Raw genomic sequence first — 19,204 nt, forward strand, 5'->3', positions numbered from 1 at the left:
TTTGAATGAGGAAATATATATGAAGGTTCCTCCAGGTCTGAATAATCAACTTGAGACCAAAAATAAGTTCTGCAAACTATTGAAATCCTTATATGGTCTAAAACAAGCTTCCAGACAATGGCATCACAAGTTTACCACTACACTATTAGAGTATGGTTTCCTATAGTCTAAAAATGACTACTCGTTATTCACTAAGACTCATAGGAGCAGTTTGGTGATCTTTTTAGTGTATGTTGATGACATACTGCTAACAGGTAACAATCTTGCAGCCATTGATGAAGTCAAGTGATATCTCAATGCCAAATTCAGAATCAAGGATTTAGGCATCTTGAGATACTTCCTCGGGATGGAAATTAGTCACTCACGAGCTGGTTTGGTAATAAACGAGCTGGTTTGGTAATAAATCAACGAAAATATGCACTGGGACTTCTTTCTAAAACTGGTTTGCTAGGTTCTAAACCAATTGACACTCCATATGAGCAACACCTCAAATTGATGACTGTTGAATTGGATAAATTAGTTGGCACTTGTACAAATGATCCACTCCCAAAGGATGCTTCTTCCTATCAAAGATTAGTAGGTAAACTCATCTACTTATGTATGACTCGATCAGATATTTGTATTCAGTTCAACATCTAAGTCAGTACATGCATTCAGCTAAGAAATTTCATTTGGAAGCTGCTCTCAGAGTACTACGATACATCAAACAGAGTCCTGGTACTGGCCTTTTTTTTTTTTTTTTTTTTTTTGCAAAGAAGAATTACACCATTGAGGCTTATTGTGATGCTAATTGGGCTGCCTGTCCAATGTCTAGAAGGTCCTTAACAGGTTATTGTATCAAGTTTGGAGAATCTTTAATTTCCTGGAAAACAATCAACTGTTTCCAGATCATCCTGTGAGGCTGAATATAGATCAATGGCGTCCACTTGTTGCAAGAACGTAGATACAAAGTTTGCTCCTTGATTTGGGCATCAAACTTCTGCTACCAACATTATTGTACTATGACAATAAAGCTGCCCTACATATTGCTGCTAATCCAGTATACCATGAATGAACCAAACATGTTGAGATTGACTATCATCTGATCTGGGAAAAGATTGATCGCAAATTAATTAAAACTACATACATCTCTACCAGTGAACAGCCTGCCGATTTGATGGCCAAGGGATTATGCAAGCAACAACATCGCATTCTCATGTCCAAGCTTCGTATGTTTGATGTTCATCAATCATTACCAGCTTGAGGGAGGTATTGGTTATATTAGTGTTTATTACTACCGTAGTTTTTGTTACTGCTGAAGTCCAAGTGTCATATTGTAAATTGTTGTAATTAGTTATTTAAAAGAGTTGTAGTAGTTGTAAAAACAGAGATGAGTTGACCAAATAAATTTTTCCCCAATTCTTTTTCTCTGTCTCGTATCTTCGAACAGTCCCATTGTATGAAAGAATTCGTATGAAAATTTTGTAATATAATATTATTCATTAAATTATTGTAATTAAATATTATGTTATATATATCTTTTCTAATTAAGAGTATATATTAATTATACATGTTACATTAACATTGAATATTATAAATAATATGATAATAAGAGAGCAAAGACAATCAATTTATATATTAATAGATTTAATATATAAAAGAGGAAAAAAAAGATGGTTGGTTAAGCAGACTGCTAAAATTGGGAGGATAGACAAAAGTCAGAGTCCCTGCATGCCTTGTAGGCTGTACAAGCGTCCTCAGAATCTGGGGAACTGAAAACTTTTCATCATTGCTATAACTTTCCTTGTATATAACAACACATCAAACCGTCAATTTACTAAGCTTTCATCAACTTGGTTCTTTCTTCCATTACTGTAACTGTTCCATTGGTTTTAGGTAGCTATGAATGCTCTTGCAGCCACCAACCGCAACTTTCGCCATGCAGCTCGCATTCTTGGCTTGGATTCTAAGCTTGAAAAGAGCCTCTTGATCCCCTTTAGAGAGATCAAAGTAATTACTATTAACATTGATTTTTTCCTAGGCGAAATGAGCATATGTTCTTTCATTTGTTAAACTTTTATTTATGGATTTTTTTTTTCTCCAGGTTGAGTGCACAATTCCTAGAGATGATGGTTCTCTTGTATCCTTCGTTGGATTTAGAATCCAGCATGACAACGCTCGTGGACCGATGAAGGGTGGAATACGCTACCACCCTGAGGTGATACCCCCAAAGTTTTGTTCTTTTATTTTTATGTTATATCATTCGCATGTGCAAGTCAATGAGGCGATGCCATTGATCCTGAATTTGGGTCCTTGAGTTTTGGTTTATTTGACATCTCTAATCAGCTGAAGATACATTTGCATCATATGGCTGTTGAAGTTCCACTTCGGGTTCATATTCTCTGTTTGCGTTTGTTCATTTTGTTCAGATATGGCATGAAAAGTATTTATTTTTTGGTTTATAACTCCATAGATATGAATACACCCTCCTGGGTTCCAAGATAATGATAGAATGATTTTGTTAATCAATAAGATACATTGATCTGGTGAAGAGAATTTTCTAAATTTAATAAATATGTCATATCAGACTGGAACGGTATTCAGTACTTCTCTACTTCTAAATTGAAGAGAATTAGCATAATGTCCCTTGCTGGTTTTTTTTTTTTTTTTTTTTTCATCAAAATTTTATCAAATACTAACTGTTGTATTTTCCTTGTTCAAGGTTGACCCGGATGAGGTAAACGCTTTGGCTCAATTAATGACATGGAAGACAGCTGTAGCTGCCATTCCATATGGCGGAGCAAAGGGAGGGATCGGCTGCAATCCAAGAGAGTTGAGCATAAGCGAGTTAGAACGTCTCACCCGTGTTTTCACTCAAAAGATCCATGATCTTATTGGAATTCATAGGGATGTTCCAGCCCCTGACATGGGGACTAATTCACAGGTATCCACTGAATTAGCTTGTTGCTTCAAAGCGTTGACAACACCAATTTCTATTCATACATTTCTTGCTCTTGATTTGAACAGACAATGGCATGGATCCTGGATGAATACTCAAAATTTAATGGGCACTCACCAGCAGTTGTGACTGGAAAGCCAATTGTAAGCATCCAAAAGCGGTAGAAAGACAAATATGTGATCACTGTATGACTAATAGAAGAAATCGAATAAAATTAACATTTCCTATGCTGAGATGGAATTGCAGGATCTTGGAGGATCACTGGGTCGGGAAGCGGCAACTGGACTGGGAGTGGTCTTTGCAACAGAAGCTTTACTGGCTGAGTATGGAAAATCAATTTCAGAAATGAAGTTTGCTATCCAGGTAGTTTCCTTCTACATATGTGCATATTCGTCCTTTATGGTTGAATTAAATTGTTTTCTCTGTTTACATGACATTCTGCCTCAATATTTGAACTACTATTATTTCAGGGGTTTGGCAATGTGGGTTCCTGGGCAGCAAAGTTCATCCATGAAAAAGGCGGTAAGGTTGTTGCAGTGAGTGACATCACAGGTGCAGTTAAGAATCCAAATGGAATTGATATTCCAGCTCTGATGAAACACAAAGAGGGAACTGAAAGCCTGAAGAATTTTGAAGGTGGGGATGCTATGGATCCAAATGACTTGCTTGTACATGAATGCGACGTTCTGATCCCATGCGCCTTAGGTGGAGTTCTCAACAAGTATGTAGCCTGTTTGGCTAATAACCTCAGAAGTCATGACCTTTATAACTTCTTTCTCCAGCCTTACAGTTAATTCTACTATAATTTTATCACACTCCATAAAAGAATATGTTTAATTATTGTTTAGGACTACAGTTTCTTATTGTATAAAAACCACTAACCTTAATTTAGACTATTACATATATTCTTTCTGTTTTTTGTGTTGTTGAAAGGGGAAATGCTGGTGATGTGAAGGCAAAGTTCATAATAGAAGCAGCCAACCACCCCACTGACCCTGAAGCCGATGAGGTAATAACAAACCTGTGCTTTCTCTAATTGTTTGCTAAATTCACAAACTTAGCCAATAAAATCCATGTTTGTCTTCAGATTTTGTCCAAGAAGGGAGTCCTTGTACTCCCTGACATTTATGCAAATTCCGGTGGTGTGACTGTGAGTTACTTTGAATGGGTTCAGGTACTAGCAACATGTCCTATGCCTACTAATAATTATCTTATTTAATCTTCTAATCTGATCTTTACAATTAAATAACTCTGTATGTCCTAACAGAACATTCAAGGATTCATGTGGGAAGAAGAGAAAGTGAACTGTGAGCTGAAGAGGTACATGATGAAAGCTTTCCTTGACATCAAGGCAATGTGCCAAATTTACAACTGCAACTTGCGGATGGGCGCCTTCACTCTGGGAGTGAACAGAGTTGCGCGTGCTACTCTGCTGAGGGGGTGGGAAGCATGAATGAATCTTCCATTTGATCCTTTCTGTTGTCAAATATAGTTTCTGTTTTAAACTTTATTTTCTTCAGCCACAGAATTCAGTAATGCTTATACTCCAGTTCAAAGTTCAAAAATGCATTTTAAGCTTTAAGGAATAAAAAGGAAAGGAACTAACTAGAATTTTGAAGAACTAAATTTATAGTTTTATGTCTTATTTTCCCGACCTTTTAAGAAGGCAGCTTATTGATTTGGTGGCCAATAGTCTTTGGATAAACAAAAATTAGTAAATTTTACAAAATTATAAGGTTGCTAGGTGTAAATATCTTCATGAAGAGTAAACGAAGTCAATGGCAACAATATCTTCCATTGCACAGAATTCATTAAGGAAAAGATGTTCATAAAATTACATACTAAACTCAGAAGTATGAAATGCGTGAGAGATAGCAACTCAAAGTCTTTATCATTCACTAGCTTAGATAAATTACAGCAATACTAATTGAGAACAAATACTCGAAGTATAAACTGCAATCTGACTACTCCTTTTTGTTACCTCCAGAAGTCTCATCCTGCCAGGTTGCTTGCCATTGTTTGTCATAAAAGGTTGTCTCATCTAGAAGCTTTTTCACAGTTTCAATATCCTCGTTCTTTCTGATTAGAAGCACCCCAACAACAGCAACAAATAATAGAGTCTTGCAAAAGAAGTTGCCCATTTGGTCGACCAAACCTACCCCGGTCAAGCTGTCAACTAGATAAGCCATGAAGAATCCTATCATTGCTGCACGGCCTGTGCCACGCTCAAAAGACAGAATTAGTAGGATTAGCATGTTACAACAAAGTACCATTGTAATTTACATGAAAAAAGGAGGTATAGATTGAACAAACCATTAAGAAGTTCAGCTTCGGGTAGATGGAACCTCTTCATCCATGCCCACCAAGGTATAATTGAGGTGTCAAAAACAACAGGGTCATCATTACTGGATGATTCTGGATTATCCTCAAGCCACTTTCTTCTCCTAACTTCTGAAAAAGATTATCCATGGAGGGGAATTAGAAACCAAGTAATCCCTGAACAATCAGGAAACACATTAAGTTAATTATTAAGAATGATATTTAAATTTTAACAAAATGTCGCCCTTAAAGGAAAAAAAAAAATGAATGATGTACGAAATCATATAAATTTGTAGCTAAATAGCACACCATAAGGTGCTTGATAGATGTATTTTCCTATCACTCACGGAAAAGGTTGAATAAATTAAATGGGCAATAGAACATCTGATGCAAAATGCAACATTTAATTGAATTAAGTGGAGAAAAGGAATATTATATGAATTGGTTGTGAGTTTAGGACTCATGAACTCCCAAGAAAATGAAATCAATCAAATATTAGGTAACATAACATTTGAAAACATATCTATTTTGTGAAACAGAGTGCAGAATAATTAATTGCAGAAAGGGCAAAAGCTTATGAACATATAAATCTGTAATGATATGTGAAGCGATATAAAATCATATCAGATGCAACAGAACACACAAAGATAAATTACAGTTCTTCAGGGCACTTCAATGCCCACACTGCAATCAAAAGACAAAACATGAGCAGTAGATATCCCAATGTTGTGGTTTGAGGACATTTAATCAATCATGAATTTAAAATACCATATACATGTAAATTAGGGATCTCGAGTCAGATGACCAATGATCGCAAACTTGGAATATGAAACTGTCTGGTTAGCATCCATAATCCGCTTATCACCAGCATCGAAGTGGCTGGACATTGGATGTAATTTGGCACTATGTTTAAAACTTTTCAATCCATAATCTTCTTACAGTTCTCTTATAATGTTACTATTGAATACATATAACATTTGATGCCACGGTAAGTAATCAAACAACCAGTAAGCTGCCGGTCTAAATATCCAACCTAGATTGAGTTAGAAGAAAAAGAGAAGAAATCAATATCCCTAACTGAGCTAAGTATAAATTAAGCTTATAAAGAGTTCAGATTTTGTATTTTGAGGACTTGAGTAACCAAAATTTCCAAGATTCAACTCTCTAGTAAGCCTAAAAAAAAATTCCAACAAATTATAACAAACACTAACCTTTGACTAGAAAAAGTGACTGTAAAAAACATATATAAAACACCCATAAACCAGGAACAACAATAAGCAGAAAAAAAACCTAACCAGCATCAATAACAGCATCCCAATTGGTCTGCCCATCTTTTTGAAACTGCTTTAAATCCCAAGTTCCGTTAATCCATTTGGGGTCCCCGAACTTGGTCAAAACCATCACTTCTTCGGGCTCCACAGCTCCATTGGACCCCACGGAGCCCTCTGGAGCTTCGGGGACCTTTGGTTCCTCCACGGTGGCAGCCGGGGCTGAGACTCCAGCTCCATTGTCAGCTGCTGAGGCCCTGAAAGTGAAGAAAGATGGTCTTGTGGAAGTTAGTGAAAGAGTGGGTTTGTGGGTAAAGAAGAAATGAGTTTTGGGGAGAAGAGTAGATGGAGGAGAAGAGAGGGAAAGGAGAGCGATGGATATGGACATGGTGACTTTTGATAGCGAGGCTGAGCCAAAGAGTTTCTCAGAACATGGTGGTAAGCTATCTAGTATCTACAGCCTTACAAACTCTTAACAGTGGTTGGGAGTTCGGATTTTGTACTTTTATGACAATGTAACAATTGTGACTAAAAAATATTTTTTTATTATCAAGCCTAAAGGAATAAAGGATAGATGTATAGTAAAATCCAGGGATGAAATTGTTACTTTCAAAACTATCGGAACAAAAAATTTTGTCAAACCTCATAAAAGTGAGAGTGCGTTATTCCACCGGCTTATAAGAACACTATCCCAAAAAAAAAAAATTAATAAAGATAAGCCAACAAACTCTTCTTTTTAACTTTGCCTAATAAATGCGACTTAATAACCCATAATTGATTAGACGAGAACCACTGTTAAGCAAGCGAAACTCATTGTGAGCTGATCAATTACAAATTGTCACATTGCGTTTGTAAGAGAAAGTTAATAATAAGAGTTTGTGAGTGTAGTATTATCCAAAAAAAATTAGTTTGCCTCCTTACTTCTTTAATTTTAAAAATAAATGATTTTTATACTTCTTAAAATTTGTGAGAAATTGTTTTCAAAATTTTCAAAGACCATTTATTAAAATTTCACCAAATTTGGCCTCATTTTGTTTCCAGACAAGACATAACCTTTAAAATTTAAGATAGATAAAATTTATAAATATATCTTAATACTTTGGGTATCTAAAAATATGTTTGATTTAGGGATGGTAAAATTCCCGTGGGGACGGCCCTGCCCCATTTAGGTCAAGGATTAAGTGTAAACAATCGGGGATGGGCCAAGGATGGCGATTGGTTCAAATCTCGGCCCGGCCCAAAATTCCCAAAAGATTTAAGGGAGCGTTTGGTTCAGAGAATGTTGGATTACTAGAAATGTTGGATTACTGGAAAGTTAGATTACCCTGAAAATTACTGGAAATCTTTAGGAAAATATGTTTGGTTAATTGGTGGGTATGTTATATTAATATGTTTAGTTGAGAGAAATAAATTGGTGAGTATGTTATTTAAATTACTGAATTGTCCTCTAATTAAATATTATTATTATATTATTTTTTAATATTGATTATTATTTGGATTATTAAAACCACCCTGCATTTAAAAACTTAGCAAAAACAACCTCATAATAAAAGTTTAGAAAATCAACAAAGCACCCCCACCAACCCAGCCACTGCCGGCCGCGGCAACCTAATGGCACACGGAAGGCAGGAAATAGCCTCCGTGCGCCGTATGGCCATTTGGCCAGATATCTGGCCAGAAATGGCCATATCGGCACACGAAGGCCATTTTCGGCCTTCCGTGCACTATGCCGGCTGCAGCAGTGGTTGCCAGCGGTAGGCGGCGGCAAGTTGGTCGGGGTGGTGGCTTGGGTGGGCTGCAATTTATTTTGAAGTCAAGGGTAATTTTGTCCAAAAAATAAATTAATTGGGGTGAAATAGTAAAAGCAACATTCATGTAAATAAATTTAAAAATAAGGGCATTATTGTCCTAAAATTTTATTAATAAAGGATAGAATTGTAACAAACAAAATTACCCTGATAATCTTACAATACCTAAGAAAATGGAAGTAATCAAATTACCTCCAATATTACCAATAGTAACTACTATTAGTATTTGAAGATTACCAGAATCTTATATTATTTGACAATCAAACGTGGCAATCAAGTAATATAGGATGACATAACCTTAGTAATCACACATTACCCCCAACCAAACGCCCCCTAAAATGTAAATAAATAGTATATTTTTTATAAAGATTACAAATCAAATTAATTTTTTTTTTTCTATCAATATTATTTGTTTATAGAAAACATATTTGATATTATCTACCTATTATAGTTAAAGAATAAAAATTTTGGGTATAAAAATTTGTTAAAACCATTAATGTCAAATATAAAAAAAACAACTTATAATTTTTTTAAAATACAATTTAGTACATCTAATAATGTTCACGTCATATGCTTAGTTAATATTACTCTATAAAAATAATTAAATAATCAACCCCTCAAATTCCAATTTTGTTGAGAAAAACTCATGTATTTTTTTTTCTATTAGAAGGAATTTAAAATACTTATTTAGCATGTTAACTCAATCCACTACAACAAAAATGGCATACGGTAACACTGAACAGTAACATATTTCCTTAACGTGTATTGTAGACTATCTATGGTAACACTCGATGTTAAAATGTTATGATAACAATTTTTATATATAACACTTTAACTTTTTATGACATATTTTATATCAATGGTAACTCTTTTTTTGAAAACGTTATTAATATATACCTACAGTAATATTTTTAAACTGTTACAATAAACCTAATAATATAGTAATTTTTTTATAATGCTATCATATAATCAAAATACAATAACATTTTAAAAGTGTTACCATAAACCCAATTATTGATCGGGAAAGAATATATTATTCCCGTCAACATGAAATGAGATTGATTTTGTCTCATTTTTTTTGTTTAGGGGTCAAATTATCATATTATTTGAGGTTTACTTTGTCACTTTTCATTCATGTAGGGACCAAACTGATATTTTCTACAAATAGTATAAAAGGAAAATGGAAGGTTGTGCAAAGCCAAAAACATCCACCCATCTTCATCCTTTTTCTCGTGACCATCTAGCTTCCACCTCCAGCGACCATTTTCCTTCTCCAACGCCTAGCCATCATCACCCAAGACCTTCCCGGATTCTGCTGACCATTAAACTTCCTTCATCCGTGACCGTTCATCTTCCCAGTGACTTTTCTCCGTTTTCCAACTACTTCTAGACATCCTTGGGCCTGGCCCATACTCCTTAATGTCAGATCCACCTTCCCCAAGCTTGGTTGGCTCAAAATCTCGCTAGAAAAAGTCATTTCACCACTGTGACTCTTCACCTTCCTGGTGTGATTTCACTCACTTTTTGGTGTTGTTTCGTCTCCAAAGTCACATATTTAGACTCCTCATGACCTAATATACCTCTCACGAAGTTTTGGAGCATTTTTGTCACTGGCTGCCGCCGCCGTCGTCGCCTACGACCGTTCAACTTCCAGTGTTCGTTGGTCTTCTTTCCACCACAACTTAGTCCATCTTGTTGCCGGTTACTCATTTCCACCATAATCAGCCTCATTTTGTCTTCGGAGAGTAAGAATTTAATGTTTTTCGAATATATGTTTACAACAAATTATTACGCTAACTCTAGGATTACTATATTGAGCAGATTGATGCCCTTATATAGTCCATAAATTTAACATCTTTTAGGAAAAATAGTGTAGATAGTAAAAATCTACGATTACGGAACGAACTGATCCTGTGAGGGCCACTGACGATCTACTAGACCTGCACAGACGAAGAAGGTAAGCACAAAGCTCACGTGGTACTCCGATCTGTGATTTTTACTGTCTACAAATAGCATGTGCAGTTGGCAGTCAAGTTTCATGTTTATGGTTTGTTGTATGAACCTTAATTTGGTCATTTGCTTAGAGTATAACATATGTTCTTATTGAGAAGCCTGGATTGATGTTGTGTGTTTGTTTGGCGGCACATGAGAAAAAATAATTACATTAAGATAAGGAAAAGATAAGTTTTTTTTATTAGGGTTTGCGATTTGGGAGTAAGATTTTTGAAATGGTGTGCTATGTTTACATCATAGCTTATAGTGATTGTGATCGTGATTGTGATGCATTTTTTTAAACATGATTGTGATAGTTGTTTATAATTGAAGGGACGAGGATATATTTTAAAGTTTACATATTAGTTATTTGTTTTGTTTATGATAAAAATTGAGATCTATGACTTTAATTACATATATGTTTAATTTTTGTTCCTTCAATTTGGTTTTGAGAAAGATGACGAAAAAGAACTAAAGTAAAAAGAAGTAAATATGATGTGCAGTTGATAGTGAAGTTTCATGCGTATAGTTTGTAGTGTGAACCTAATTTTGGTATTTTGCTTAGAGTTTCAATTTGGTCATGTCAAGACAAACATTTCAGCAAAATAGTGATGAATAAAGATTGGGTGCATCTGAACAGGTAAGAAAAATATCAAAAGACACACCTTAAGTGTAAGAAGTAATAATGATTTTCCTTAACAAGATTTTAGAAATTTTTTTTTTTTTTTTTTTTTGATTGAGCTACGGATGCATACATTGTAACGCCCAACATGGAGGTACGTGATTTAATTTATGTTTTATAACCCTTAGTTGATTTTTGTTAAAGTTATTTTAAGAGAATATGAAGAAAATATATTAAACTTGCATTAAGGGTAAAATGGTCTTTTCACTCAAAACTAGTCGAAGTTGTGGGGAGTGAAAAGAGACAGAATTTCATAGAGAACACAATAAAAATGAGGGCATTATGGTAATTGACTAAGGGACAAAGATGAAATTTCTAAGAAAGAGTAAGGGTAAAATGGGAAAGTGTGTTTATAAAATAAAATATTAAGGGTTTGAAACCCTTATTTCTCTCATTCCACCGCCACTCTCCTTCTCCATTTTCTCTCAATTTTTCACTCAATTCTCTAAGGGTTTTGAGTGGATTTTTATAGGGTTTTGATTCTAGGCAACAAGAGGTAAGAATTTTTGCTCTTTATTTATGATTTATTTGTGTAGAAATTGAATTCTTATTAAGTTTATGCTTAGGGTTAAGAGGAAATTTGAGTTCAAAAAGAGTAGAGAGTTTTAGTGGAGACTACTCAAGTATAAGGTAAGTAAATTTCACTCAAAATCCAACTTAAGTTAAAGTTTATCAATTGTGTAGAGATTTCTTCCAAACATGTATATGTTATGATTATTGGGAAATTGAGATAAGATTGATGATTATTTATGCTTGTTGTTGGATATATTTGAGTATGAGAAGTGTATGTGATTGTTGTATGATGGGTTGAAATTGGAAGAATATGAAAAAACTTTTGGGAGTGTTTTTGCCGTGTAGGTATGGTGATGATACAAGAGAGTTTTTCTCTCATTTTGGATGGTTTAAGAAATAAATAGTATGATAATTAAAGTAGGGTTTGTTTATGCACATTTATTGTTTGAATAAATGCCTAAGAGAAGCATGGGTATGAGTAGAAACCTTAATTTTATGCAACATTGCATATTTGCATTTCATGAGTGCATTTAAGTAAGAATTCTAAGCATGAACCATCCATATGCATATATTTGTGTACGTATAATAACTTAAGAAAGAATAAAGAATATTAAGAATAAAACAGTCTAAGAATAAAGAGAAAGAAAGAATAAGCATTAAAGAATTAAAGAAAGAAAAAGCGTTAAAGAAGAAAAAAAAAAATAGGTTGCTGTAATGGGGCACCGTGAGTGTTAAGAAAAAATTCCCACATACACGCCACCTTAATTGAGTGGCATAAGAAGAAGAAGAGTTGTACGACCCGTAAGAGTGTATGTGGATGAGGATTGTACCAAGAAGAATTCCTACATGCACGCCACCTTAATTGAGTGGCCTAAGAAGAAAGAATAATTTGTACGGTCTGCAAGAGTGCCTGTAGATGAGGACTGTACTCACTCACACGGCCAAGGTTCCAAATCCATACATTAATCGAGTCCGATCGGCAAAGAATAAGAAAAGAAAGAATAAGAATAAGAAAAGAAAAAATGGGAAAGAATAAGAATTAGAAAGAATGAGAAGGCTTGAACAAGCAAAGAAAAGAAAAACAAGAAAGAAAAGAGAAGCTTGAGCAAGCAAGACAAGAAAGAAAAGAAAAGAAATAGAAAGAAGAAAGAAAATGCATTTTTATGCATTATTGCATATGCATTTCATTCATGCATATTACCATGAATTTCATCATGGTTAGAAAGAATAGAAAGAAAGAACAGAGAGAAAGGAAAGAACAGTGAGAATTAGAAACAGAGGAAGAAAAGAGAAAGAATTAAGAAAAAAAGAAAGAAGAAGAGAATTAAGTAGGGAAAGAACCAAAGAAGGAGAAGAGTTAAGGGATTTACTTACTGAGCATTTTTATGCTCACCCTGTTATTTTTCCATGTTTTTGCAAGAAATAAGTGAGCAGTGGTCGGAAGGACGTCGACAAGCGGAAAGAATTGGCATTACTGTCCACCATTGCTAAGTTTTTGTACTTGTTATTTTGCTATAAGTAAAGACAAATTTGGACCCAACTATTTTCATATGCTAAGTATGTATGTTTTTATTGTATATATTCTAAAGTATACTAGTAGAAAGAAATCATTACATACATGCAAGATGCATGGAACTTTGTCAATTTGGCTGAAAAGAATGTAGGCTATCAAGAGAAGCACTTGTTCCAAGTTGGCTTGATTGGAGAGGGTCTAATGAAGTAGTAGCTGAAGGACGCTTTTCATCAGATGATCCAGAAACACTTGTTCATCATGTTCCTATTGAACCTAATGCTATGAGAGTTTGGATTGATATGGCCAAGGTACCTAATGCGCTTTTGTGGAGGCCTACATCCAAAATGGTTTCTGTGAAGACGCTATGGGTAGTATAGTTGCTTGGCCTGTTGACAAAGTTGTCCTATCTTTTCCAAAACAATTTTAGGCAACTTCTTCTCCATTATATCGTCTCTTTTAGGTTTCATCTATTGTAACATATATTATAATGATATAATTTGAAGATAAGATTTAGAAATATATCATATTGATATATCTTTTAAACTTGCATGCTACCATTTTTTAAAACTAGTGATTGTGAAGTTGGAGATTTAAATATATTTTTTTCCTCTTTGTTTTGCATTTAATATTTGAGGTGCTTTTGTCTTCATCTTTTCTTGAATTTAAATATATGTGTTGTCATCTTTGAAAATATACATAGGAATTGAAGATATCTTTTGTATTAATGGTTTTGTAGGTTGTGAAAATGCAAGAGTATTTTTTTGGTGAAGCACAATTGGGAATGGAAGATGATATGCATGGTGATTTTTGTTGTTAGAATTTTTTGAATGATTGGAAAGTATTAACTATTGTTCATAGTTACTTTTCCAATCATCTAAATATTAGATTTTATGGATGTAAAGGATGTTGGGTGCCTATTTACTAGGCATATATGCAAACTTTTTGTATATAAAGGTTCACTATCAATTAAATGTTCTTTGAAAAATTAGTATATCATTGTTTATAATTTATATTATTAAAGTAATAACTGTGACAGTTTTTATATATGTTAATGGAAAATAATTTTGTAATATTTACAAAATGCAATGAATACCTATCTACAGCACTTTTTAAAACTTTGATGGCACTTTTAATATGTTATTAAGAACTCTTCTATAACATTTTAACAATGTTAAGAAAAATTGATCTACAACATTGTAAAAAAAAAATTGTTATAAATTTGTTATCTATAACATTTTAAGAATGTTGCAAAAAAACTAAACTATAACAAATTAAGAATGTTATGAAAAATTTATTTATAGCATTAATACAATGTAACTTAATAAGTGTTTTAATATGCTTAACAATATCATTTTATTACACTTATTGAAAGTTTATTTATAACTAATTATCAATAAGTATAACAAAATAATTAGTTAACATGCAAAAAGTATTGTCAATATCTATTTTTTTAGTAACATGAGCTATAACAGCATGCTTATAAATGTTACTGTTTACCTATTATAATACTTTTTGCATATTACCATAGATCATTTTTGTTATTGTGGTCTTAACAATAATAAACATTCATTAAAAAAAAAAAATATATATTAATATAATTTATACTGAACAAAAAAAAGGAATTGAGGAATTTGGGGTTGGCCGAAGCGAGAATCGACTTTAGTTTCGGGAATCGCAAGCCCAATCCCCGGCCAGTTCTCATCCCTGATTTATATTGAAGAAGTGGTGTGGAATTATTAATGCCCTACTTTTTATCTTATTAAGTCCTACTTCAATATGCAATCATAATTTTTTTTTTTTTTAATGACAACTAATATCTAAATAAACTCCACTCATATTTATATTTTCATTTCTCCTCTCACACTTCTCTCCATCATCTTGCATATTATTAAACACTTGTAATCATTCCATTGGCATGAAAATGCATATAACATAATTATCGTCTAATATTTATGTTGTGCTTAATGTCAGGTTATTCTAGAATTCTAGGATAATCCTCACCCAAAAAGGCAGCAGTGTAGGATTAGGATTCTACTGCTTGTACACTTAATAGGAGTAAAATTCTATTGTTTGTACAATTAATCCTAACCATCCATCTTAAGAATATGTATGGATATAGACCGTTGGATCTACTTGTAAAATACTATATAAAAACTAGTGAGGTTTAGGGTTTATTCATTCTAATCAATTGAGAGCAATAAAATAATATAGTTTTTTCTCTCTATCTCTGTTCTTCGTTCCTCCATTAAATCGGGAAATCATCAGTTTGAGCAAGCCAAAGTGATGAGGTGTTTAAGATGCAAAAACAAACTTTGGAATATTAAGTGTATTAATGACTAATAAATCTATTCTTCCTAATAATATGAATCGACTTATTAATCATTCATAAGTAAACACATCATTCGAAGGGTAACACACTAATCAAGATACCGGGTGGCACAGACGGAAGAATTGATAGAGTTGTCGTGTAGAAGATTTTATTAATAAACCCTAACAGCACAGCTTAAAAGAAGCTGGATAATTAATACATTTGCTGAAAAATATGATAGTTTAACAAATATTATTGTTACAGGTGATGATCAATAGTAAAGGCGCGCCATGACGCAACAAGTTAAATTTTGTTTAGTAGTCGATGCCGCAAATCTGCCGATGACTTCTGAGAAACCTCACTAGCCCTTTTAGCTTCAAAGCTCTACGTATTGCTTGCAATGGAAGCCAAAGTACCAAAATAATTGAAATCCCAAATATTATCAGCAAAACTAAATTCAAACCCTGCGTCACCTCTCCTGGAAAAGTGGTAGCCACTGAAACATAATACGCCAACAACAGACAACATGTTGATGTGCAAAGTATCGGCGAATAAGGCAGCCCGATGATGACTATCACAATTGTGCACACAGTTGTATAAAACGCTAAGCTATTTAAAACAAAGAAAATAGTCAGAAATATCGGATTCATTATCATCTCTCCAGCATGGTGCCCCTTTTTCCCATGACCTTTGCCAATTGTATTATTTTGATCATTAGTAGCTCTGTTATTTGTTGTTGGACTGTATTCATCTTGCCAAGCTCCCCCCGGCGGACTCAGTCCAGCTTGGTAGGCGGCGGTGGCAATCAAAATAGCCACCACAAGTATGACGTTCCGGACATCACTAGGCGATAATTTTAGGCTTTTCCCCATTATTCCCAAGTATTTCTCCCGTTCTTCAGTAAATGATAAATCCCTACCCATTTTGCGTGCAAGTGTGGCGTTGGATCCGCTGCATCATGTGAAAAACCTGATACGGCCTTAGCACGACGTAGAAGACGCTCCGTCTTTTTTTTCAACGAATCTTCTTCACTGCAGGAGATTTCCATAGCTGTCAAACCGCTCAAGTTCCTGGTACTCACGTTGACTCCAGTTCTTAACAAGTACTTCACTATCTGTGTATATGCATGATTCATCGAAGAAAAATTTTCATTTATTAAATCATTATCACAATTATCAAACGAAAGAGAAATATAGATTTTAACATACTGTGCTGCCTTTTTTTTTTTTTTTTTGTGAAATAAATTATTGTAATTTAAAAGTAAAATTTCAACACTCATAGAGAACCGGCCAAAATTAATCTAATTTTAGAGGGAAAATTACGGTGGAGGTGGCTGGGTGTTATCATCGCCGGCGGCGAGGATTGGTCGGATGAAGCCCAGCACTGCACCTTACGCTGGCGCAGCGTGGCCGGGCTTCGCGGCCTTCCACCGGCGACCTACATGGTTGGGATTCGTTGCCTATTTCGTCGGCCAACACCATATCCCGTCCTACATCAGCGAGCGCGACAGCATAACCACCATAACCCTTACAATCACCACCACCACATAACCAAAATGTGCACCACACAATTAGATAACAAATTCCTTTGTTTTCAATTACTTACATTTGTTGGATAACAACAACAGTTTTGTTTTAATTTTATTTTTTAATTACTTAAATTTGTCATATTTGACTCTACTTTGAGTTGGTGTCAAGGAAATTAACGGTCCGGTGGAAAGAAGGGCAGGTGAAAGATGGTGGAAAGAAGGGAGAAATGAGAAAAATTATTTTAAATTTTAAATTTTAAAATTATAAAAAAAAAAAAAATCAATATTAAAACGATAAGTGGGTTGTGGCAGGGGTATTTTAGATCATCAAATGCAACTTTAATAAATTTAAAATTTCAAGAGCAGAGATACGAGGGTTTAAAAATATTACCTCAGGCTGATTTGTAGAAGTTGCAATATGCAAGGCAGTGTTGCCATCCTCGTCAGTAAAATTCATGATATCTTCCATGTTGTTTCGGCGAAGAAACCCCAACAACACTCTAAAAGCATCAACATTTTTGTTTTTGATAGCTAAATGCACAGTGGTTTCACATCGTATGGTGACATCATGAATAGATGACGGGCAAACAGTCAAAAATTCAGCCAAAAGATCGGCATTATTGGTCTGAGCCACATAGTGCAAAGGCGTAATCCTCTCCTTCGCTTTGACACGGACGAGCTCACTCTCAGTTTTTATAAACCCTCTCACCAGTTGATCGTTCCCATGTTCCAGAGCTAGGTGTAGGGGACTAAACCCAAGATGGTTTAGCTTCCAAGCAAGTGAGGGCTTTAAGCTAGCAATTTCCAAGGCTAAATGGGTGTTTCCAGAACTTGCGGCTCTGTGTATAGGAGTATCAACGATTGGTATTTGATCTAATCGCTCAAGAACATATGGATCCTCTCCAAGTATTGAATATAATGTCTCAACATCTCCATGTTCAGCACAATTCATCAACTTCTCATTCATTCTTGAATGGGGGATATAATAGAAACCTCTATTGAATTTACATTTTGTTGCATAAGTTTATTATAAGAAGATGGATCTGTATGAAAAAGTTTATATTATATATAAATTTATTTGTCTAAAATGTAAGTTTAGTATTATTCCTTAACCAAAGGCAAGCAAAACCTTTATTCTTGTCTCTCATGTAGAAATACCTTCTCATGCAAAAATGATAGGACTTTAATTTAGTTTATGAAATGAATGACAAAAAGAGAAACTCTTAGAGGATCCTTTTGGCTTCTTTTTTCATGAGTCACTACATATTAATATTTTAAAGGGTTCTTAAAAAATAACTAAGACGGCGAGCGGCTATGAATATTGACCAGAACTTTGAATGCCTTACATTTAAGTCCATTTGAAAGCCACTATTCCAAATATACCCCTCATATAAACTGCAATGGGGAGGAAGGTAAGTGAGATTTCGATTTTATTATGCGGATTATTTTGTCCATTTGTTTCATTTTTTTCCACTATTCCATCCTATTATCCTATCCAAATAGACATTTGTTTTAACATTCTCAATTCTCTTCAAAATTCAATCATATTATATTCAACTTAAAACATTAACAATTACCTTTCTCAGTAAAAGTTTTAAAATTAACAAAACACCCCAACCATCAAGCCACTATCACTCGCCAGCAACCACCGCCACCGTTGGCCGCCAACGTTGTAACGACGCATGATCGACTGGATCTAGCTTGTCATACGTCAATCTGTCTGTTTCCGACTAAATCCACCATGGATCTGACTAGAAATGGCCAGATCTACGTCCAAAGATTTGATCATTGACGACGGCTAGATCCACGGTGGATCTTGCTGAAAAAATCCAAATCTGTGCACAACCGGTCGTACACCATTCCGACAGATTCTGACCACCTTCTAATGATGGTAGCCAGTTGTCGGCAATATGTGAGTGGATGAGGGTGTTTTTTGTTAGTGTATGCCCTAGGAACCAATTGTGTCGTCAGTTCCAAGGTATTATGTTTTGTATATATATGTTAATGTATATATTTTGTATATACATTTTATCTTATTAATAGAAGAAACTGTTTTTATTTCACATGTGTTTTATTGCTTCATTTATATATATGTATTACATGTGAAATGTTCGGATAATACAAATCTTTAAAAGATCAAAATCATCAAAGCATCCCCTACATAGGTAATATTAATTAGGCAATAATATTACATAGTAGGCATGCTGAATGCCTCCGTAGAATATCATGTAATGGTATTAGTATGGGTGATTATAAAAATTATATCACTAGGGCATTAGCATGAATAAGAGGTTAGTGAACTGTTTATCGAATATGACCATTTATGATGAATCAC

At 34.3% G+C, this 19,204-nt stretch overlaps 3 protein-coding genes across 3 annotated transcripts; 1 reads left to right on the forward strand and 2 right to left on the reverse strand.

Moving 5' to 3' along the window:
- The first annotated feature begins 1,807 nt into the window (after positions 1–1,807).
- Positions 1,808–4,482, forward strand: LOC116128398 (glutamate dehydrogenase 2-like). The gene is made up of 9 exons (XM_031414107.1): positions 1,808–1,989; positions 2,084–2,197; positions 2,702–2,923; positions 3,007–3,081; positions 3,185–3,301; positions 3,409–3,659; positions 3,872–3,947; positions 4,026–4,112; positions 4,206–4,482. The coding sequence occupies exons 1-9, from the start codon at positions 1,882–1,884 to the stop codon at positions 4,389–4,391; spliced, it is 1,236 nt and encodes a 411-aa protein (XP_031269967.1). The 5' UTR covers positions 1,808–1,881; the 3' UTR covers positions 4,392–4,482.
- Positions 4,483–4,713: 231 nt separating this feature from the next.
- On the reverse strand, positions 4,714–7,019 carry LOC116128380 (light-harvesting complex-like protein 3 isotype 1, chloroplastic). The gene is made up of 3 exons (XM_031414088.1): positions 6,553–7,019; positions 5,252–5,389; positions 4,714–5,153 (listed from the first exon to the last, which is right to left on the reverse strand). Exons 1-3 carry the CDS (start codon positions 6,911–6,913, stop codon positions 4,903–4,905), a joined length of 750 nt encoding a protein of 249 aa, XP_031269948.1. The 5' UTR covers positions 6,914–7,019; the 3' UTR covers positions 4,714–4,902.
- An 8,552-nt stretch (positions 7,020–15,571) lies between these two features.
- On the reverse strand, positions 15,572–17,836 carry LOC116128361 (ankyrin repeat-containing protein BDA1-like). The gene is given in 3 exon segments (XM_031414072.1): positions 15,572–16,225; positions 16,228–16,455; positions 17,261–17,836. Coding segments are annotated over 3 exon segments (1,374 nt in total). The 3' UTR covers positions 15,572–15,655.
- Between the last annotated feature and the right edge of the window lie 1,368 nt (positions 17,837–19,204).

Source organism: Pistacia vera, unplaced genomic scaffold (genome assembly GCF_008641045.1).
Source record: "Pistacia vera cultivar Batoury unplaced genomic scaffold, PisVer_v2 Contig2, whole genome shotgun sequence".
Lineage (NCBI taxonomy): Eukaryota > Viridiplantae > Streptophyta > Magnoliopsida > Sapindales > Anacardiaceae > Pistacia > Pistacia vera.